The 24,304-nt window shown below is 41.2% G+C and overlaps 1 protein-coding gene and 1 long non-coding RNA gene across 6 annotated transcripts in view; both read left to right on the forward strand.

The window, feature by feature from the left end:
- Positions 1-24,304, forward strand: part of MTA3 (metastasis associated 1 family member 3) — a 121,206-nt gene that overhangs the window by 32,654 nt on the left and 64,248 nt on the right. For all 5 annotated transcript variants that reach the window (XM_083494385.1, XM_083494386.1, XM_083494387.1 and 2 more), the window contains exons 5-9: positions 7,121-7,184; positions 8,374-8,491; positions 14,601-14,703; positions 19,682-19,781; positions 23,130-23,318. In XM_083494385.1, the coding sequence (XP_083350511.1) occupies positions 7,121-7,184; positions 8,374-8,491; positions 14,601-14,703; positions 19,682-19,781; positions 23,130-23,318 (574 nt within the window). The remainder of the gene's footprint in view (positions 1-7,120; positions 7,185-8,373; positions 8,492-14,600; positions 14,704-19,681; positions 19,782-23,129; positions 23,319-24,304) is intronic.
- LOC310703024 lies at positions 19,788-22,257 on the forward strand. Its single transcript, XR_014523902.1, has 2 exons — positions 19,788-20,512; positions 20,658-22,257. It is a non-coding gene; the product is annotated as an uncharacterized lncRNA (long non-coding RNA).

Below are 24,304 nucleotides of genomic sequence, written 5' to 3' on the forward strand. Positions count from 1 at the left end.
GTGCAAAGTACACTCCTGAAGTGCTTCTAAGCCCCATTAATTTTTCCGTAGGAAAGTCAGACGCATTCTAGGTACTTCTCCTTTGATTCAAATGGCCCACTAACTTGCACCATTCTGCATGCGCAGCCTTCTGTTTGACTAATGTTTCTATTGCCATTACTTTAAGGCCAATATCCCTTGGTATAATGGATGTTTGCTTTTCTGTTCCATTTATCCTCAAACATCCTGGTTTAAAATAAGATTTGAATCTCTCAGGGGGTCATGTTAACGAAAAAGAAGAATAAGGAAGTTAAGCGCTGCAGGAACTGCCTCGAGCAAATAGCCTTTATGTAATCTTGAGGATGGAACTGGTTTTTAAAAAGCAAGCAGGTTTTCAAATTAACAAGCTTATTGAGCTAAATTTAAATAATGTTAAATGCATTTATTGCGAAACGTCAATAATCCCAGTCGGACCATTTAATTGTTTTCATTTACAAAAATCAATCCTGATGACCAATGATATTTTTAATTGCAACTGTGTGAGACAGAATATCAGATGGAGATCTAGCAATTAGCTTAATGATCAGTACAGTATCCTTCTAAGTCAATTCGGTGGGGGAGGTTAGAATGCAGCCTTGATGGTTAAGATTTTACCAGCCAAGCCCACATACAGAATAACAAATGCTCTACTCCCCACCCCCTTGGCTCAGTATCATTGATTTTTAAGACCACAGGGGACTCTTGTGATTATTTTTGTCTTAGTTGCTGCTTGCTTTTAGGCACAGAACACATGTACCTAGGCCAATAACTAAACTAACTAAAACACAGATTTCAGATGGAAGTGGTTTATTTAAAACAACCATACCCCCCCGCAGTAATTCATTTCTGGAGGCTTCATAGGTAAGCACAATATTACCTGTGCTGTGGAGAATTTTCTGACTTTGAAACTGGTATGTGATGCTTTGAAAGCTCCTTTTAATTGTTAAAAAAATACCACAGCAGACCAATGCCTTTATTAGGACTAACTACAGTATTTTTCTGTCTATAAGTTGCCCCAATGTTTAAGACAATCCCTATTTTTGGGGACTTGGTTTAAGAAAATGGGGGGGGGGGAGATGCCCCCCGTGTATAAGACACCCCAAAAATTTGGACATTATTTTTTAGGGGAAAACCCATGTCTTATACACTGAAAAATACGGTAACTGTCACAAGGTAACGAGCCAGTTTTTGAGAATTCTCCAGAATTCTTTTTCTTTTCTTTTGCGGGATGCAAAATAGATTTCAGGTCGCAAAGTGAAAACCATGGTTGCCCCTACATTTTGTGGGGGGTGGGGGTTCAGGAATACAAAATCCAGCAGGTACTAAGATCTGTCTGTGTCCCAAGCCAAAAAGAGCAGAGGAAAAGAAAATGTGATAATATGGAGATTAATCTTAGATAGGCAATGGGCAAATGCCTTGTTCACATATGGGTACAGTGCAGCATGTGGGTACAGTGGCTGCTTCATTCCTCCCCTGGTCCTGGTGCTGGTGTGAACCTGCACTTGTGATTTGTCCTCCCAAACAGTATCTGAAATTACTATAGTGAAGTTTTTACCTTTTTTATATTTAGGGGGAAATCGCCACCCCCCCCCACTTCCAATATAGGCTGCCATACGCCTGGACGCCATTTGCGCCCCGATGAATCCCGGCTATGTCCAGAAAATACCGGATGTATGGCAGCCCTATTGTAATTCCTAAATAATTTAATTTAATATTAGCATTTAAAGCCCCAAACGGCCCAGCTGGTTTTTCTGTCCCCACCCCAAGACCCAACCAAGTTGGGCAGCAGTGGCATTGTTTGTTTGTTTGTTTAAAGTACGAAGTACAGCACCCTGATGGGTACACAAACCATCTCATTCCCCAGTCAGCAGATTAATTGTTTTATGAGCAGAGCAATGGCAGCAACTAATTTGTGCCGCATTTATGGAATGCTCTCCCCAGGGAGGTTCAGTTGGTGCCAGACGAAAATGTTCCTATTTAACCAGGCCTTTGGCTGATTGACATCCAATGATCTTTAAAATACGTTGTGGAAGGGCGGGGGGAGGGATTCTTGGCTTGTTTCTGTTCTTATTTTTATCATGTGTTTTGCGGTTCTTATATTGCAATTTTATGTTGTGAACTGCCCTGATATCTATAGGGATAGGGCGCTATACAAATTTAATAAATAAATAATAAATAATAATTACATGGGTCAGATCAGTTGAGGAGGAGAATCTCTCTCTCTCTCTCTCTCTCTCTCTCTCTCTCTCTCTGTGTGTGTGTGTGTGTGTGTTTGTTTGCGTGTGCATATGAGAGAGTATGGGGTGAGACTTATCCAGTTTTGGTCACACCCACTATTGGCACGTGGCACCTGGGAGATAGTGAAGGGTGAATGAAGCCCTCGGGTCAAAAAAGGTAGCTACCCAAGCTTGTACAACAGGGTTTTGTTTGCTTGTTTAAAGTTGTTGCTAATATTAATATTTCCAGGGCCTTTTCGATGGTGACCCCCCCATAGTTGTGTGATTCCCTTTTCTACAGTATGAACTTTGTAATATTGCATTTGCTTTATAAATCTGTTGTGATCTGCCTTGGAAAAAATGGTGTGATATAAATAAATGAAAGTTATTCTGAAAATAATAATTGAGTGGTATATATTTTGCTGTACATCTCCAGTGAACATTATTTCTGATGTCTTCTTACTAATTATCAAGACACCTGGTGAATGGGAGAAATTTGTCAATATTCCAGTGTTTTTAATAGATTTATTTAATGTTCACAATAGGCGATCTCCTCTTCCTAGCCACCTTTAATCATTTGAATATAGTCTTATTGAAATTTTCCAAGAGTGAGAGTACAACCCTGGATTTATATTTTAAATAGATCATCAATGCATCACTTGACATTCAAATTAGATCTGAAACAGCAGTGTTTTGTTGAACAAAATCCACTTACAAATGGGCATTCACTTTTAGATTGCTAGTGAAGTTTCATAACAGTAACAATAACTGAATCAAAAGAAGACACTGAAAGAATTTTTGGAGCGGCTAAGCACTGCAGATGTTATTCCCTTGAATAATAATAAAGACATTCTAAAAATCCCGTAGGCCAGACGACAACATCTGGTCAGCAACAAGCCCGAAAAACTAGTAGGGAGTCACTTATTTGGAATGATAATGATGTAAGCAGAGAGACAGGAAATCTAAAAATCTCAGCGCTGTAGTTTTGTAAGTCCATTTGAGAGCTCTTCTTTTGTGGAACTATTGCTAGGGGCCGAAACCAGGATGGGGATCTGGTGGAAAAATTGGGAATTTAAAGTGTATATAATTTGTCTGGTTTCTTTTTTCTTTTTTCTTTTTTTTCTTTTTAAAGAGAGATGGGGGAATGGTGGAATTGAATCTTTTTTTGACCCTAGGGGAAATGTTTTTAGAATAAGTATAGATTATAAGTATTACTGGAAATAAGATTAAAGGAAGGAAAAGTGGGTGGCTATTAGTGAAAGAGAGAATGGGAATTTACAGTATATTAAGGATTTGTTGAAATATTTATATGAATTAGAATATAAAGAGGGGAATTATAGTAAGTTAAGATAAATTAGTAGGATAAGTTGCAAGGATTTGCTGGAACATCGAATTGAATTAGAATACAAAAATGGGAGGCGTGAGGAAGTCAAGGAAATAAGTGAATGTAAGCAAGTGAGTTAAAGGTTTGATGTGTTTTTTTATTTCTTTTATTCTTTCTATTTTTTGATGATTTTTTTCCTTTATATGTATTGTTTTTTGTTTTTTTTTGTTTTTCTCTTTGATTGTTTTTTATTATCTTTGGTAACCTTTAAAATCTTAATAAAAATTTATTAAAAAAAAAGAAGAGAGCTCTTCTTTTGACTTCTCCTCTTTCAAGTGCTGTAAGCCATACTCCCAAGAAGCTGTTTTCCACATTTAGCCTGTTGGATCAGGCCAATGGCCCATCTGGTCTGGCAACCTGTTCTCACAGTGGCCTACCAGATGTCTGTGGGAAACCAGCAAGCAGAACATGAGCCCGAGATCTCTCTTTCCTCCTGTAGTTTCCAGCAGCTGGCATTTGGAAGCCTTGCTTGCCTCCAACTGTGGAGGTAGAGAGCATAACCATCATGGTTGGTAGCTTTCTCCTCCATGAAACTGTGCAATCCTCTTTTAATGCCATCCAAGTTGGTGGCCATAACTGCCTCCTGCGGGGAGCAAGTTCCATATTTGTGACTCTGCTTTGTGTGAAGAAGTGCTTTCTTTCATCTGTCCCAAATCTTCTAACAGTCAGTTTCATTGGCTGTCCACAAGTTTTGGGTCATGAGAGAGGGATAAAAACTTTTCTCTATCCACGTCATGCATACATTTGCAAACTTCTGTCATGATGCCTCTTACTTGCTTTTTCTGCAAACTAGCAAGTCCCCAACACTGCAGCGTTCCTTCGCAGAGGAACGTTCCTCCATCCCATCGATCATTTTTGGCTTCCCTTTTCTGAACCCTTTCCAACTCAACAATATCCTTTTTGAGGTGAGGCAACCAGAATTGCACACAGTACTCCAAATTATAGATTTGTATACAGTGGTACCTTGGGTTAAGTACTTAATTCGTTCCAGAGGTCCGTTCTTAACCTGAAACAGTTCTTAACCTGAAGCACCACTTTAGCTAATGGGGCCGGAGCATGATTTCTGTTCTCATCCTGAAGCAAAGTTCTTAACCCGAGGTACTATTTCTGAGTTAACGGAGTCTGTAACCTGAAGTATATGTAACCTGAAGTGTATGTAACCCGAGGTACCACTGTAATGGCATTATGATATTGGGGAGTTTTGTTTTCAATTCCTTTCCTAATGATCCCTAGCATAGAATTGTCCTCTTTCATGACCACAACACACTAGGCTAACACCATCATCAGGCTATCTGCTATGACCCCAGGGTCTTGCTCCTGGCTTGCCACCTCCAGTTCAGACCCCATGAGCATGTATGTGAAATTAATATTATTTTACTCCTTACATGCAACACTTTACAGTTGCTTGCATTGAATCACATTTGCCATTTTACTGCTCATTCCTTCAATTTGCAGAGGTCCTTTTGGAGTTTTTGCAATCTCTTGTTTTAACCATACTGGTGCCACGTGGCCACCCTGTTACCCACCTAATAGTCAGTTCTTTTTACTGCTTCTTGCAGTGGTGGCCAGGGGAAAAAATGACTCAGCACTTTGACAATGTGAATTCTTCGCTTGTTTCAGCTTTGAACATGCACACACATGCTTCAGCCATGATCCACTAGACCTGGCGGCGTTTTGTGCTCATTTCCCCGCAGACATCTTTATTGAAATTTAAAAAGTACATAATTATATGTGCACTAAACATGAGGAGATGTAAATAAAAGAGAGATATAAAAAGAAACAGCACCCATGTAGAAGGGAAAGTAAAGGGGGGGGAGGGGAATAAAATCCCAAACTGTATACTTTACAAAGCTGTTATTGTACTTCACCAGATCTTAACCTATTACAGTCATACCTCAGGTTACAGCCGCTTCAGGTTGCATTTTTTTCAGGTTATGCACCTGCCGAAACCCGGAAGTACTGGAATGGGTTACTTCTGGGTTTCGGTGGCCGCGCATGTGCAGAAGCACCGAATTGCAAGCCACGTGTGTGCAGACGCACCACTGTGGGTTGCAAACGTGCATCCTGCATGGATCACATTCGCACTCGAGCATCCACTGTACAGTACAGTGGTACCCTAGTTCTCTAATTTAATCTGTTCTGGGAGTCTGTTTGACTCCTGAAATGGCTCAAAAACCAAGGCGCAGCTTTTGATTGACTGCAGGAGCTTCCTGCACTCAATCGGAAGCTTCATCTGATGTTCGGCTTCTGAAAAACGCTCACAAACTGGAACATTCATTTCCAGGTTTGCGGTGTTCAGGAGCCAAGCCGTTCGACTACCAAGGTACCACTGTATTTGTAAGAATGGATTCCAAATATGTGCACATTTAATGGATGGAAATTTCTGTGGAGGCTTGTTTCCCTTTCCCAGAAGCTCTGTAACTATCTGGGCCATTTTCTGGCCAATCTGCAGTCTTTATTCAATTAAAATGGTTTGTGTCTCGGTGATGTTCAGTTCAAGGGGCTGGGCTCCCAGGCCTCAGTTCAGAAATGAATAGAGGCTACGTTGCCTTTGCTCCATGGCCCAGAGAAACACACATTATCTGGGGTGTTCAATGGCCTACTGCCCTTGGAGACAACCCACATTTTGTTTCTACTCTGTTGGATGGAAAACTGTTATCCTCATCCTTTCCAGCAAAGCTTTCTGATCTCCTCCTGGGGGTCGAAAGGGATGGATCTCAGTGGTACAGCGTCTGCTTTCCATGCAGAAGAACGTCCCAGGTGCAATGCCCAGTATGGCTGGGAGAGACCTTCTGCCTTAAACCATGGAGAGCTATTGCTACTTAGCATGGACAATACTGAGCAAGGTGGAATGATGATCTCACTCAATAGAAGGCAGCTTCCTATTCAGAATGCTGTTGTCTAGCTTGCAGGCTTCCCTCAGGCATCTGATCAGCCACTGTGGAGACAGGATTCTGAACTAAATGGACTATTGGCCTGATCCAGTAGGCTCTTCTTATGTCCCCCCACTTTTGTAATCTTTCAGGCAGTGAGGCTACATATGGCATAGAGAGCTATGCAGCCAGGATCCCAAGGGGGCTTTACATGAGCCTGTTATTTGAACGATAACCTTAGTTTTGAATAAACTTCACTACAGCCAGTTTTGAAAACATTCATTTAAGTGGGGTGCACCTCAAATGAAGATTGTACCGTTTTAAAGGCCTCTGTCCTTTTCCTTAAATGTTTAATCTATGTTGAGTTTTATGCAGAAATAATTAATGTGTTTAGTTCATTTGTATTTGCGATGATACTGAACTTCCGTACTTTCTTCACACGTATACCCTTTCCTGAATCCTGTTTACTCATGGTGCATTCATGGCCATTTCCTGTTTAAAAATAATTGATTTAACTGAAATTTGTAAATTTTGAACTTGGTTGACTAATCTGTTGTCATTTACTGCTTGAAAAAAAATGGCATTATAAATCATTAATATGTTGTTGATTTTTGTGTGTGTTTATATAGGGGGAAATGCAGTGTTGCACTTCTGAATGAGACAGAGTCTGTATTGTCGTATCTCATTAAAGAGGTAATGCTACATTTTTCATAACTTTCAGCATCCTTTTTATATGTGGTTTCCTTTTGTATTGTGATTTTTCCTGCGGATTGTTAGGAAAACCAAATAATCCTTTTGCTAAGTAGCATAATATGAATAGCTAAAGTTGAAAATGATTTGTGTCTGTGTTTATTGTTTGGAATGTTTAGTTTCTTGAATTATTGATGCTTTATTGTAACAATACTGAAACAGTTCATTTTGACTTTCAGCCAGAATTTTGCAAATGAAAATGGGCTGTCTCTTTCTGCCTGCCTAATTATTTTCGCAGTGATATAGGATTAAATTTTAATATGATTAACTCAGGATTTGGGAGGGAAGGAAAATTTGATCCATCCACAAACAGATACATATATTTTTTTACGTAACAACGGCAGCACGAATATTAAACACAAAGAAGAATGACAGCTGAAATTGATAGACTATGTAGAATTGACGTGTAAAATTAGAGATAAGAAGATGGGAAAATGTTTGTAGAATACTTAAAAACTCAGTGTAAATATGTTAAAACTCAAACAGGAGTTGATTAAGGACAGCAGGAAGGGTGAACTTTCTTTTGTGATAAGTTGAAGGTATAGAGTAATTGTAATATGCAGCATAAATTGAAATTTTATGGGGGAGTTATGGAGGGAGAGAGGGAGGGGAAGTCGTAGGTGGAATGATTGATTGCTAAATTTGAAATGTTGAATTTTTTATTTATTAAAAATATATAAATAAAATAATTTAAAAAAGAGAAATTTGTTCCATCCACATTTCATAGCAACCAGCCTGATCTGCCCAGGATTTATTCACAGATTGGAATGCTGTCAGCATTTGGATTACCCCATTCTTTAAATTTACATTGAATTGTGTGTGTTTAGGTACATTATAATGAATGTTCCATGGTAAAAATGCATTGAAAAGTATATGAAATGTGTATTTTAGGGGAATAAATGCTTACTTTAGGGGAAAGTGCCCAAAATATAAATGCATTTTTTTAAAAAAAGGATCTTTCGAAAATAGGATGTAACTGACCTATGCAAAACTTGCCAGGGAACATAAATGGGCTGATCTGTCCAAGCATTTTTTTGGTGCATGTGTGTTAAAATGCAGAAATACGTACTGTTGTTTTATTTATCATGAACTAATAGTACTTTGGAAAATACATGTCTTTTTTTTTTTTTAGGATACTTTCTTCTATTCACTGGTATATGATCCATCGTTGAAAACACTTCTAGCAGACAAAGGAGAAATCAGAGTAGGTCCCAGATATCAAGCAGATGTTCCAGATATGCTCGCAGAAGGTAAAACACATTATAGTTTTGACTTGGTGTACCTGTTTCTTTTTAAGTCTGATGTGCTTTGATGCAGCTTTGAATGTGCAGGCTATTTTTATTATTATTTATAAAAGTAGATGTATACCGTTTTCTTGCAAAACTTCAGCAAGTTAAGAAGCAATGAAAGCCATTAAAACAGAACCAATAATTAAAATTGCTGGCTACTCAAGAAGAAATGCAGAGAATTGCACAGGCCTGCTAACATTACAAAGTCTTCAAGACACCTGAATTAATGGAAGACTTCCTGGTTTGTTTACTTGGTCACGCAAGGGGAGGAGTCCCGAGGCTGCATACACAACCAAATGACCCATTCATATGTTGCTTATTAAGCTGAGATTCAGTTGTCCAAACTTGGTCCATGCCCATGAATGTTGAGGCCAATCCAGGAGAAGTAGAATTACCTCTATCCCTTGCTGTCACAAAATGGTGGCAGTGGCTTGGATGAAGGGTTGTGGATGTTGGGTGCCTCATTAGGAAAGGTGGAGACAGCCATTCCCTATTTGTCAGAATATGATGATGATGACGACATTTCAATCTGTGTGGTCGCTATGAATTATAAAAAGTGGCCATAACAAACATACGTCAAATAAGCTGTTTCCTGTTGTTGCGACTTAATCTTCAAAATACAGCCAGTAGCAGGCAGATCCTAGGTGTGAATCTTGTCTGGAAGTGGCAGTCTTGGGGAAGTGGGGATGTGGCTATTAGGAGCCTGGCTCATTCACAACCTTGCTTTTGCACCCCTTCATCCCAAACTACAGCTACCATTGGAAACATGTGAGTACACTTTCCATGGATTGTAGTGACGACTACAGTGTAATTCACCAACTGAGGAATTTCCCTACCTTGACTTAGTAGCTGCTGTTAGGTCTCCATTCAGAATTGCCTTCACCCAGGAGAAATGAAATCAGTGTGAATTGACACAACTTCTGTGGAATGCATGTCAGTGTATCAAGAAGTAATGTGACAGTTTATGAACAAACAAGACTTCCATGTCTTTTTTTAAAGGTTTTTGCAAACTGTGTAACTGACCTGCTCTTTATAAATAACCTTAAGCATCAAAGGGAAAAAATGTTTTATTTATAGCACCTAGTCCATTTGATGGGGTTCTTGCTATAAAACAGTTCCTGGTCATGAGACATGGTGAAAACAACTGCTTGCTTATCTCTCAGATGTAATTGACTTTTAAATAAATTCAATAAGACCTTTATTACATAGTAACATCCTCTGTGATTTATGGCACAAGACCCTTTCATTTCTTCTTTTAACATATATTTGAAGAACGAATACACTGTTTTTCTTATGAGAGAGGTGGCCTAGGGCACATGTTGTTGGCAATATGCTCAAGTAGACCCGTTGAAGTTAATGGCCATGAGCAATATATTCTACCCATTTTTTTTAGTGGGTCTTCTCTGAGTAAGAGTCATGTTGGGTACAGCCCATTGCACCATACAAGCTTGTAAATCAGTGGCACATAAGAATACTTTTCAGTGACCAAGAAGAGAAGTTATGCCAACATTTATACTGTACAGTGGTGCCTCACAAGACGAAAATAATCTGTTCCGCGAGTCTCTTCGTCTAGCGGTTTTTTCGTCTTGCGAAGCAACCTTATTAGCGGATTAGCGCTATTAGCAGTTTAGCGGATTAGCGGTTATTAAAGGCTTAGCGGCTTAGCGGCTAAAAGGCTATTAGCGGCTTAGCGGCTTAGAAAAAGGGGGGAGCGAAAAAAAATCAGAACACTCGCAATATGTTTTCGTCTTGCAAAGCAAGCCCATAGGGAAATTCGTCTTGTGAAGCAGCTCAAAAACGGAAAACCCTTTCGTCTTGCGGGGCACCACTGTAGTTTGCTTTTAAGCCAGGCATTCTGCAATCCTAAATCTGCCTACCTGGGAGCAGGGCTGGGCGATAATCTGGTTTTCAACATCACAATATATAACCAGCTAAATATCACAACATATATCTGCGGTGGGGGAGGGCCTTGCTGTGCCCCCCCCCCAAAGCAGCAGAGGATCCCACCGTACCTCCCTGCAATCGTGGAGGGCCTTAAAATATAAGGAAGTGGTAGATGTAATAAAGTACAGTGGTACCTCGGGTCACATACGCTTCAGGTTACATACGCTTCAGGTTACAAACTCCGCTAACCCAGAAATAGTACCTCGGGTTAAGAACTTTGCTTCAGGATGAGAACAGAAATCGTGCAGCGGCGGCATGGCGGTAGCAGGAGACCTCATTAGCTAAAGTGGTGCTTCGGGTTAAGAACAGTTTCAGGTTAAGAAGAGACCTCCAGAACGAATTAAGTTCTTAACCCGAGGTACCACTGTATTAAATAAACTTCCATATATTATATTTAATATATTTTCAACTAATTTATGAGTAGTTTAAGTGATTTATTTGTCAAGTTGCATCTGCTTTCCCACTCAGAGGTCTGTGGAATCTGTGCGTGCATAAGCCCCACTGAGTCCAACTAAACTTACTTCTACTTTCCTGGGAAAGTACCCAACCTCCCATTTCAGCAGAGGTCAGCCAGCTAAATCTTCTCCCCTCCACCCCCACCCCTACAGAAGGGGCCCTCATCCCACCAATCTCTCCTTTTTCATCAAAGGGAGGGAGGGAGTGCAAGCAAACAAAAAGATAGTCTCCTTTAAATTAAAAACAAAACAAAACACCCTTTTTAATATGGAGGAAAGTTCTGTTGAAATTAACAGGACTTAGTTCTGAGTAGACAGGAATAAGATTGCATTGTGAGAGTTTATGTATGCAGGGAGGCTATTAAAAATGTGCATGAGCTGTTACATTTGCAAGATTGTGAATTAAGGAAGACTGCTGTTCCTCACGATAAGTGGAAACTTCTGGTCTAATGAAGAGGTTTTTGCTGTCCTGACTAATTGGGACCAGAGACTAGGGCTGTGTGATACCTGGGTTTCAACATTTCGATAGATTACCAGCTAAACATCATGTTATTCCGTTATATCACCACAAGGCTTTTTTCAAGGGGAACTCACAGGAACTCAGTTCTGACATCTTAGGATGGTGCCATTGTGTGTGCGCGCGCACACACACACACATACACACATCATGATTTGTGATATATTGCCAGGTCAAAAATTATGAAACTGATATCACAACATGGGCTTCAAGCTGGTTTTAGATGATATATTGATATATCAGCCAGCCCTACCAGAGACTGTTGCATCTCTGTGATCCATACCTTCCTGCTCTAGTCTTGACTAAGTTCCTCCATACTTTTTTCATCCATTGCCACACTCCACCCTCAAGACTTCCTGTGCATGCTTACTTAGAAGTAAGTCTAACCGAGTTCGGTGTAGCTTACTCCCAAGCACACGTGCGCAGGAACACATAGGATTCCTGACAAATAACAGATGCAACGCTCACTTCTGCTCTGTTTCTCCACTTGTGGCTGCGTCACTCTGCTCCCTCCCGCCTTTGCTTCTTCTCTTTTCTTGACTATATATAGAAAACACATTAGTCGATGCATCATAGTCCTGGATCATTGGGAGATGCAAGTTTATACTTTTAGACACATTTCAAATGTGCAGGGCGATGTTGCTGTCATCCCGGAAACCAAGACTTTCACATTTAAAAAGTCAATAAATCCTTGAGCATGGAAAGTTAGTGTGTCAGGGTGAAGGATTTCAGCCTACATTTCTTCTTGCTTCATGAAGAAGGAATGTCTCAAGTATATATGACAGCCCTTCCACCTGTGGTTTAAAATACACACAGGTCCTGCTATCTGAACATAATACGTTCCCTGGAAATAGTTCTTTAGTTCCTTCCCGCCATGGTTTCTGCCTGAAATGGTTGCTGCCAACCAGAAAAATGCAGAGAACTGCACAGATATCTGAATCAGTCATTCGTGTAGTGAGGTTTGGGTATAATTATTTATGTTTGGATAACTGAGATTTTGGATAATGAGCATTCCCATAGTGAGGTATATTTCAAGGAGGAATACACTTTGGGCTCTCTCTCTTTTGGCACACTTCAATCTATTGTTCAGATTATATAACTGAATATAATATGGGAGGGGAAAGCCCTGTTTGTATGTATTGTATACAAAATCCACAAAAATGTTAAAACATGTGCATTTCTTAACACTTCCAAAATATGGGGTGGTATTCAGTGCTAGTGCTACGCAGAGTAGACCCACTGAAGTTAACGGGCATGGCTAACTTAGTTTACTAATTTAAATCGTTCTGCTCTGAATAGTCAAAATAAAAAAAAATTGCTTCCAGTAGCACCTTAAAGACCAACTAAGTTAGTTCTTGGTATGAGCTTTCGTGTGCATGCACACTTCTTCAGATACACTGCTCTGAATAGGACTTCATTGAAGGCAACCCATAATTTTCTTTCCCCAGAAGGTGTTAGTATGGCGACTACATAATGGTCCCAAAGCCCATTCTTGATTTATTTTACTTATTGCAATGTGCAATGTGTTTCTGTGTTTTATATTGTTATGAGTATGTGCCCAAATCTGTGCAGCTGAACTATAATAATAGCAGCCTGACAATTAGTTGTGAGGTGGGTGGTGTGAAATGAATAGGGATGTTGGATACAAGATCAAACATCACTGTTCTTTGGTCCAACATGCAAGACCTACTCAGAGAAGAAGGGCCCCACAATGGGGGAGTGTGGGTATTAAGATTGGTCCAACCCTGTGGCAGCATGTGGTCTGGAAGGCAGCTATTATAGACTGATGTATAATTGGCCGGGATCTGGCACCTGGAACTCCTGGAATCTCACACTGCTCAGAAATTGAGGTGGCTTGCAACAGCATATTAACACCTTCCACAAGATGGAAATCTGAACACATGCAGACATGCTTAGGAAAGATGGTGTGATTTACCTTGAAAGTTATTATGAAATACTGTTATGTCGGAAAAGGCTCATTTTAAGGCAAAGTTAGAAACTCTGTGAATTATTCATCAGTTCAGCTTTTATAAGTGAAGGTTAGAGTATGAGACCTTGCATATCATGTCCCATTTCTAGCTGCAGAATTGGGAGACACGGACAATTAATGCTGCTTCGTGGTTTTTAACTGCAAAAGAAATTAGTGGAAATAAAGAGGGGAGACGGGCAGTCTAGCCACAATCTAGCTACAGAGATGAAGATATGGATTCATGAACTGCACAAATAAAGGGGCTAATTGCTTTTTGTTCGAAGGGCAGATGACAGTGCATTTAGGGAAAGGTATTTAAGAGTCTGTTGAAAGCAATTTGTGTGTTGAGTCAGTGATTATGAAGCAGGCATCTGTAAGCAATTAAGTTGGAGTCTATCTGAGAAGTGTATTTTTAAGGACTGTTCTGACTGGTGCTGAAACACAAACAAATTGATTGTAGCTGCATGGTCACAGACTTGACGGTGGCATCGTAGATGCTGCTCAAATGTCACCACCATTGTGGTTTTGCTGCCAGGACCAGCTTCAGGTTTGCAAGCCTTCCTTCCTTCCTGTAAGCCACTTTCCTCCATCATTTGCTGGCTTACAATAAGATATCTTGAGTGGGGTAAACTGTGCTTACTGCAAAGCATAACTGGCTTCAAAATTAGAACTGGAAAATCATTTCAAACTGCATATTTAAATTTTTTGGATCCAGAGGCAAACTATAGCCCCTTTTTGGCGTTCTGTCTGGATATGTGAAGGCAACGGTTTGTAGAGAGACTGGGAGTGTGTCTTGGCCATGCCCCAATGTCTCCAGGTATACCCACACCACCCCTAGTCCTTCACATTATCATTTTTAATGATTACTTTGCATTGTTTATATGGTTTTGTATGTTTTGTTGTATATATTGTTGTACACCACCTTGATATTTTATATGCATTTATAAAACATATTATGCAATTCTTTTAACACGAGAAGCTCTTTGATATTCAGCAGCTGATTTCCATACGTATGTTGGCTATTTTTTAATTTCTTACCGCATTGCAAAATTCAGTGTGGCATTTGAACTGTGCTGAACTGACCATTGTGTATAACTGTTGGATACATGTTAAATTTAAGCATGATACAAGACAAGTAGAAAGAAAAATTATTTTTATATGCGCTACTTTTTTTTTTTTTGCCAGGAGAAACAGATGACCGGGAGCAGGCAAAGCTTGAAGTAAAAGTATGGGATCCAGACAGCCATCTCACTGACCATCAGATCGACCAGTTTTTAGTAGTAGCCCGGTAAGATTAACACCTTCATTCTCTCCCCCTCTTAATAATAAAGGGCATGATCCGAACCAGGGGTGGAGAAGCCATGCCCCCCAATGCATAATCTATCCTCCATGGAACAAATGTTATAAGGAGTCTATTCTGTTTTCCCTGGAGAAGAGAAGAATGAAGGTAGACTCGCTGGCACCCTTTAAATATATGAAGAATTGTCATGCAGAAGATGAAACAAAGCAGTGACCGGTAGAAGGCATGGGGAGGGTGCCAGAGACTTTGAACCCAAAGCTGCCTAGGTCCCCCTAAAGTGCTTGTTTCCTAAAGTGCTTCTGACCTTGGGAGGGGAGTTTCCTCATCTCCCAGCCTATCCAGCAGAGCTACAGATGTAGCAGCAAGTATACCACTCAGTGCCTCTCCAGAACCTGTCATTGTTGTTATTACCTGCCCTTCATGCTAAGGTCCCAGGGCAGGATTACAACAATGAAAGCACAACATTAATGATGTAACATAGCATCGCACAATACTAAAACAGATTAAAGAACTTACAATTACAGAAGTTGCTTTTCCTGAAAGAGAAGCGAATTCTCTATTTTCTCTTATTTCATTTCTCTGCTTACCTACAATCTTAAGTTTTCCACAATCAGTATGGGGTTAAGAGGTAGTTGTGTGTGTGTGTGTGTGTGTATTCAGTGGCAGAGCTTCATGCTCCGGCATGGGGGGGGGGCGGAGAGCAGGTGGGGGCGGGGCTGGTGTGCGTCCTGAGGGTGTGGCATGCCATCTGCAGGGGTGTGGCGCCCAGCGATGTTGGGGGGACAGCCGCGATGGCGCTCCACTGGGATCGCACTGCCGGGGGCGGTGCACTCCCCCCCGCACTCCTCTTCCTCCACCAGTGTGTATATTTTACGAAGAAGAAAAATCTTATCATTTACTCTGACTTGACTCTTATATGAGCTTTTAAGCCCTGATTGTCTCAGTAGATCTTTCTGTTCTATCTGCCCTCATTGGAAAATCTCAAGTTGAATGTTTCGACCAGTGCAAATAAAGCCCCTCTCCCTTACTCATTTCTTTTTTTAAAAAAAATACATTTATTTCCAACATGCTACATGGAAGAGTCTTCAGCGTGAGAAGTTCTGGTTCTTATAATTTCTTTCTTTTTTCTTTTGGCCTCAGCATTGCCACAAAATATTCTTTAGCAAGTTATTTGAAAAAGATTCTCCCTTGCCAACAGTTTTCTCTTGCTGTTTCCTGAGATTGAATTGGAAGTAGATATACTGTTGTATTTGTAGTGTAGGAGAACTTAATTTCCAATAAATAAATGTCTTTTTTTGTACCTTTGTGGTTGCACTCCCACTGTGCTGAAAAATGTGGAAGAAACCAACATGGCTCCATCAATTTTAGTAATTTTCCTTTGTGCAGTGAATCAGAAGAAAAGTAAACAATGCACTCAGTATATTAAGTATTATTTGTGTTTGTTTTGCTTCCCTAAGGCCACCTTGTGATTTAATGACAGAGGTGAAATTCCAGCTGGACACTTCCTGATTTGTAGCTCAGTCAGCACAATTTTGATTTCTTTTTCCAAAAAGAAAATTAGTCAGTCTTTAAAAATGCAGCTATTGATCTGCCCCAGCCACTGAATTCTTGCTCACCAAAGACTGTGTTTCTCCTGGGCTTTGTCAAAGCTCCTGGGATCCTGCACAGAGAATGACTTTCTGAGGACTTGCCATTGTGAATTATTTCCATATACTGTACTATTACCATAATAGGGGTCTCATGCTTAGGAGGCCTGTGTGTGTCCTGCTTTAGACAGGTAAAAAAGTAAAGGTAAAGAAACAAGCGGCACAGTGGTTTAGACCACAGCGCCACCCGCGCCCCCGTCCTCACCATTACATCCCTGCAATTGATGCAAAAAACCCCTTGATAGATACCACCATGCATCTTCCACTCTTGTGCATGATTTGACCATGCATCTTCCACTCTTGTGCATGTCTCTAGGCTGATGAGCTGGATAGGATAGGACACCTCAGCATGGTCAAGCCAAGACTATATAGGCAGTCTCATCTCCTGTCTAGGAGCATTGCAAAACTCCATCGCCTGTGCCACGTGTGACCTCCATGTTGGAGGCTAGACACTGGGGAGAGAAATCCCGAGGACCGCATTCCTCCTGGACAACCTCAAGCAGGCCACATGCAAGTAATTGATGGAACTAGAAATAAAAAATGGCTGAAGCAATGAATGTGAATATGACATTTATACAATGGGCTAGTTTCTACACACAGCCTCACATCTCGCTCTATCCTTCCGGTCATGCAAGAAGCATTATCAGATGCAAGAGGGGAGACTCTTCAGGGTCAGACAAAGAGACAACCCCTGCTTTATGAACCGCAGCTTTGTATGGCAGCACAATATTGGCTGCTCAGTATTTTCTAACAGTAGGAAGCCATCGCCTTTTCCAGCACTTGACTTGTTATTAAAGCAGTGCCCCATTCCACCAAGGATCCTGCTTAGGGGTGGAGCAATCTGTCTCTTCAATACCGCTGACAAAAACATTCTATGGGCCAATTAAGATTTTTTTTTAACTAAAAACACCAAGCCGCAGACCCTCCATGTCAACAGCTCACAGATAATTACAGCTGGAAATTGACCCAAGGGACTTGCAGCCATCAGACAGTGAGAATGCGACATATTGGATATATTATCAACTCTAGCCGGCTGCATTATTTCAGAGAAGAAATGTTCTTCGGATCAGGAACTCATCCTTTGGAGCAAGCAGTGCTTCTTATTACCGATGTTGGTGTTCTCTCTACCTTAAAGAAAACAGAACCAAAAAACCTCAGTGTGGGGAAATGCGGTAATGAAACACAAACAAGTTAAAATCTGGCCTCTGCTTTTATTCTTCTTTTTTTAAAGGTGCAAGTGTGGTAGATGTGGGACAAAGAACAACAAATATCTCAGGCTGCATTTGCACTGATCATTTGTTGCCTATGCTCCAGCAGTCTCTCTTTTTTATTATTTGGGCTTTCCAAATTACTGCTTCTATTTTTGTTCTTGACTTTTTTTTCCAGAAGCTGTACAGCCCTGAGTAAGGAGAGTCTACACAAAGCTTTGTTCAGATGAGCAAGTTCTAGTATTGCAACAGAACAAGAAACTGCTGTAGAAAAGCACAAGATAACACGTGTTGTGCTGGTGAAAGCATCAGAGCTGGCTCTCAACAAGCTTATCTGCCTGCAATATATTTCTTGCGCAGCTCAAAGGGGAGCAGATGTGGGGCACCAGTGGAAAGTGCAGATACAAAGTTCTTTGGGGCAAGACTGGAGAAGCAGAAAACGTTTGTGTGTATTGGCATGTTTGTATTAGCAAAAAATGATAGTCTCCAAGCCCCTGCTAGTTTGGCCACTGTGACCAAGGCATTCCAGATGCCTTGGCTGCACAAAAACTAAATATGCCCCCTACAACCTCAGAAACACTGCTTAGCTAAGTTGTTTTGAATACCTTGGTCACATGGCAGATAGACAACCCCATGTCTTCTCCCAACCTTGGACTTGGGAAGGGAATTGGGATCACTGTGCAACAGTCAGATCAATCCCTTTCTAATGGTGCAGCTTCAGAGTTAAGAATTAGGCTGGGACTTGCCATGGTCGCCAGAGGAGGTTGTCACACTCGCCACAGGGGAGTGAAAATATGGAAGACACTACTTTGGGGATTGGATACCCTTCGGGATCATTTCTGATCCTTGGAGGGGAAGCCCTGTGCACATTTGCAAGCACATTTCTTTCTTAGGAGTCCTAGAGCATATTTCCTGCTCTGCACTTATGTATTATGTTGGAATAGTTACAGTTTGTAGCAACGTTGTAAGGACTGGCATCATGCAATCTTTTAACACCCCCTCATCTTTAATTTTGTTGTTTCTCAGTTTCTGATGACCCACCACTATTGAGGTCCGGCTAAAAAACCTCTCTTAACAGCTTGAATAACACAGCAGTCCTCTCTCAGTCAGGCTAAGGTGGAGGTGGTCATCCAATTTAAAGCCAAAAAAATCCTTTTAAAATAATGGTGGTTGAGGAAAATAAATAGCTGATTGCCTCATTTACTTGTGTAAATTGCTAAAAAACATGGAATATTAATGGCCTTGGTAATGTTGTTTTTTTTGCAGTTCACTTTAAAGTACAAACCAGCAGCTGTAAAGTCCTGTAGTAGTCCAACTGTTGACAGATTTTTATTGTGATTTTTATGAAAGGAAATGTAATTTGAAATTTCAAGTTTTCTTCAATTATGCCTTCAAGTTAAAAGGAAAATTGACATATTGGAACAGGAGTCACAGTGGGTTGATTCATAAGTGTACTTAATATGCCCTGTTCTTTCGGTTGCTTTTGTGTTGGTAACCCCTATCCAATTGGTAGAATGTTTAAATAACCCAAGTATGGAGGTGGGTCTGGGCCATTTAAATGTTCTCTGGTTCTCAGAGGAGCTGCTCATAGATAAATGGTTGGGAGAGCATTTTAAGGGTACTGAAAACACTGTTTTTTTTCTGGGTGTTTGGGTGGTGCGTGAGATACTGAGCCTCAACACAGGGTGTGTTTTTAAAAAATGTCTTTCAGTAACACTAATAACCCCTGGAAATCAACTTAGTTTGTCTTTGTAGGTTAGCATTACTCTGGGTGTGTTTGTGTCAAAGCATGGTTGAGGCCAGAAGTATCTCTCCAAAAGACATGCCCTCAGCCCCTGGCATAGAAATGCAGCTTACTAACCATTTAGCAAGCTTACAGTAAAGGAAAAAAATCCTTCCACAAAGGGGTTGACAGCTCCACCCCTCCTATACAAGCTTGCTTACTCACCTGTGTACAATTCCATTCACAGGTGAATCCTAACATGCCTGCCAATAAACTATGGAGCGCATGTGAAAGAGCGGGCATGCATATGATGCCTTTAATGTATATCTGGTTTTCATTGTTTTCATGGGTATTTTTAAATTTTTGCAATTCTTTTGTATGTTTTTCAGTGCGGTCGGTACGTTTGCCCGAGCTCTGGACTGCAGTAGTTCTGTAAGACAACCTAGTTTACACATGAGCGCTGCTGCTGCTTCCCGTGACATCACTCTGGTGAGATGCTTCCTCGAAATCCTCTTTTTGCGCATTAATGCATACTGGGTGAGATTTAAGAGGCCGACTCCCTCCTGGCCCTTTGTGCTGCTGATCAGGGTTTGAAGGATTTTGAATACCTGCATGTGAATGTGAATGAGTACTCCCTTCAGCTGCCTCTTGTTCAAGCCAAACTGCTGGGAACCTTCTTATAGAATCACAGAACTGATTCCAACTGTGTCGGAAGGGACTTTGAGGGTCATCTGGCCCAACCCCATGCAATGCAGGAATCTCAGCTAAAGCATCCATGACAGATGGCCACCCAACCTCTGCTTAAAAACTCCCATGAATGAGGTTTTCTTTCTCGGAGGCAGGGGCTGGAAGAGGAAGAAACACATCACATGGAAGGTGTTTTAGGTAGCATTCAGGGGTAGGGTGGGGATTGCAAATTGTCTCCCTTTAGGTTAGCAGATACTTCCACAGGACCTAAAGCTGTTCTGTAAATGGAACAGCAACATTGGATTTCACCCACAGAACTTAGAGCTAAGGCTACGATCCTATTCCATAAGTGATATTCAACTAAGTTTTACTCGGAGTCGACTCACTTAAAATAATGAACATAACTAAGTTAGGCCTATTAATTTCAGTGGGTGTACTCTGAGTAGATGAATACCACCTTGCAGTAAGCCCACAAGAGAACTTTTAAGTGGGCATGTTTAAGACTGTGCTGCAAAAGACGCAGATGTTTCAGGGTACAGTAGGTTCATGTCATCCATCCCTTGACACCTGACAGGCCTGTGCAAACACTATTTTAGGGCTGTATTTTGGCATCTCTCAGTGTTTGGAATTGGTTGCTCTTTGTTCCTGAAACTAATAATAAAATGCATTTTTTGAAAGTGGAAGAATGATACCATTTAATCATAATATGAGAGCATCTTTTAGATAACCATGTGCTGTCATAAGAGAATAAGCGCAAAAACATATGAAAATATGATACTCATCTTTCAGTGTCTCTGAGAGTGATAAAGCTTGACTGAAAATAACTTGATACTGTTACATATAGAAATCTGAAACACAAATCTTTACAATCCGGGCCAGTGGTTCCCAATTGGTGGTCCATAGACCCCCTGAGGTCTGCCTAATGCACCCGGGGGTCTGTGGCACATAGCCATCAACTGTCTGAGACATCCCGTTTTTGGTCACCATGTGGGTCATGTGACTCACACGGGAGCACGTCCTGGTTTTGTCCTGGGACATGTTGGAGGGTATGGTGGCACCATTCACATAATGAGAACTACCACAGAGAGAGCAACATTTTCAAAAGTAGGGGGTCCATGGCTTGGCTTCTGAAAAACGGGAGTTATGCAGAACTTGGCTAATTGGGAACTGCTCAGCAAGTTCACAATAGTCATCTTCAGGAGTTACTTAAAAGACTTCAGTTATCACGGGGGAAGGAAGCGGAGTGGGCGAACACGCAAGCTGGGTCCCCATCACCAATCTCATTGCCCTTCAACTCACGGTCAGTGTGAGGTGGGCAGCCTCTTGTACCTGGCGGAGGAGCCCTGTATGCTTTAAAGCCCTGTAAAATTAGTGGAAGATGAATGGGGAGCTTCCATGATGAGGATAATGAAGACAGTGGTGAGGCGCAGCTCATCCCCAGTGCTCCCCTCGTATGATAACTTACCCTTCTTCAGTAACACCTAAAATGGCTAAACCTGTTCCTCTTTTGCTGTTGCAAATTCAAGAAGAAGCCAGGAGCTTCTCAGGAGGAGGGCCGGGCTGGCACTGAGGCAGCTCTTAACTGCGTTTGGACTAGTAGCTATGTGGAACTACATAGAGAGGTAATAGTGTAATGGCAAGAGGATTAGACCAGACACAGAGGATATCCAGGCTCAAGTCCCTACTTCATTGTGAAGCTCACTGGGCAGTCTTGATCTAGTCTCTCTCTCTCTCTCTCTCTCTCTCTCTCTCTCTCTCTCTCTCTTTTTTTTTCCCCTCAGAGGGTTATTGTAAAGCTATAATGGAAGGAGGGACCATAGAGGAACAGCGGGAAGTTATATTAATATGCATGGCCTTTGGGTATCTGGCATTGTATTTCCCCTCCTTCACACTGTTCCGAGGCTGTTCTGTCCTCAAAAGTACACACTGGGTACACTGACTAACTGATACATTTAGTTTTTGGACAGTTGTGCGAAAGTTTTATCCTTGCTAATGATTAACTTCGTTAACCAGAAGAGCCAAGCCAGATTTAATTACCATTCTGTGCTCTTGTTCATTATCTCGACCACTTCTTGCCTGCTTTCTTGGCATTATTAAAACTTCTGTTCTCTTTTTCATTCTCAAGCTAAGGAGGATGTTTCCCCCCCTTCAAATAGCACTTTTACTCTTAATTGGTGATCATTTTTGGAGCCGACGTGCTCTCTGAGGGTTTTGATATATTTCATTACCATCCTGAAAGTACTTGGTTGTTAAAACACAGTATTCTAACCCTCTTTTTTTTTAAAAGCAGCTAGCCCTTGCTTTCTGTTCTATTCTTTTACTGAATTGAAAGTCCTTTGTTGCTGTGTCTCTTAAAGGCTGTATGTTCAGCGGTAGAGTGCATGCATTTTATTCAAAAGATCTCAGCTTTGATCCCCAGCATCTCCAAAGGGAATCTTCGAGCCAATGCTAGTCAGTGTCAGCAGTACAGACCTATATGGACCAATATTCTGACTTGGTATAAGGCAGCTTCATATGATTCTGTGTTCCTCCCTCGTTCCTAATGCCCTTTTCAAGTTATTTCTAAAATGTGTTGTGTGCTTTGGGCATCCCCCCTTAAGATGGGACTAATTCGTAAGTTTAAGGGACTCTCCTGGAGGTTTCTACAGCATTGTACAGACAATAAAAATTCAGTATTAATCAACACACGAAGAGGTAAATAGGATCACGCTGACTTGTCCTAAACCCACACAGATTAGGTGCTCTGTGCAGACTCTGCAGGCATATGTGCCCACAAAAGGCTGTAAACAAGACCCAATTGATGCATGGGTGTTTGGGATGTGCAAACGTGATCCCGTTCCCCTCCACCGTGTCTCATTGTATTGCTCTACCTTGGATGTTTTTTTCTCTACCTTAGATGCTCTTCTGAACAGGTCTTACAAGACTCAGGTTTGCTCACTTAACCTGCACTGTTTCTTGGCTATTTTTATAGTCAAGAAAGGGAAGCATGAGGGTAACAGAAAGCAGGAACTGCAGTTGAATTAAAATCTGTATCATGGAAAGGGTGCAACAGAAGAGAAAGGGTTCTCAGCTCTTGTTTACTGCAATTAAGATGTAGAGAAGTGTGGATCCCATTTAATTTAGTGTGTTGCTTTTGTGTTTTTTGTCCAGTTTCATGCCATGGATACATTGCATAAGCATAACTATGACCTGAGCAGTGCTATTAGTGTCCTGGTTCCACTTGGAGGGCCTGTCCTTTGCAGAGATGAAATGGAAGAATGGTCCGCTTCAGAGGCTAGTTTGTTTGAAGAAGCCCTAGAGAAATACGGCAAAGACTTCAACGACATACGACAAGACTTTGTAAGTAGAAGTATACCCCCTTTCTATCCATTATTGAGTTGTTTTCCACAGGCAGCTGGATTTTGGTGTTAGAAACTCAGTTGTATAAGCTAGGCAGCAAATGGCTCCTTAAACCAAGGTGGCAGTTGCCAAAACAGACTGTCTAGTTGCCATTCTTGGGCAAGATGGCTCTAGAGCCTTATTTTTCAAATGATGGAGTGACAGTGATCGATTATCCAGTTAAACATCCAGCTAGTTCAGATGACAACCTTGAGCTAAGTTAAGAAGTTTGAGAACTTAAAGAAGAAAAGTCACTTGATCCAGGGACAGTCTACATATATATATTGGGCTATTCCTACCTCTTTTTCTTAAAGGTGACATGGACCATTCATAATGTAAGAATGTCCTTCACAACTGTGAGCAGGGCAGTGGGGTGGGTTAAGTGAGGACAAGCGACAACTATGACGTTGTTCACTGCTCCTGCTCAGGCTGCACAGAAAAAGCATTTTGGTTCCTGCAATTCTTTCTGATTGTGCAGATAAAATATAGCTGATAGAATTCTACAGGATGAGGTATTAGCGTGTGAAAACAGTCCTGATCCAATGACCCCCAGGCATGCAGCTCCAGATGGTGGAGATGTCAGGCACCATTCTGGCACCTAGGCATCTTCACTTGGTTGCATGTAGTCCATACGTATGCATGTAAATATCAGAGGAAGGCCCATACTTCAGTAGTAGAGCATGCAAATGGTCCCAGCTCAAAGCCTGTTAAGTCTTCATTAAAAAGGTGGCAGTGCTGGTGAGGTCCTCTGCCTGGAGACCTTGGAGAGCTGCTATCAGACAGAATAAACAAAACTGGGCAAGTGGACTGGCTCTTTATAAGGCATCTTTATATGTCGATTGGAAATAATGTGCCTGATGTAGACAGTTCACTGAGCGAAAAGCACCTGAGTGCTCTCTTTCCCCCTTCGTGGCATCAATTAACAATAATGGCTGTTCCTAAAAAAA

Source organism: Podarcis liolepis (assembly GCF_965112155.1).
Source record: "Podarcis liolepis genome assembly, chromosome: 3".
Classification (NCBI taxonomy): Eukaryota; Metazoa; Chordata; class Lepidosauria; order Squamata; family Lacertidae; genus Podarcis; species Podarcis liolepis.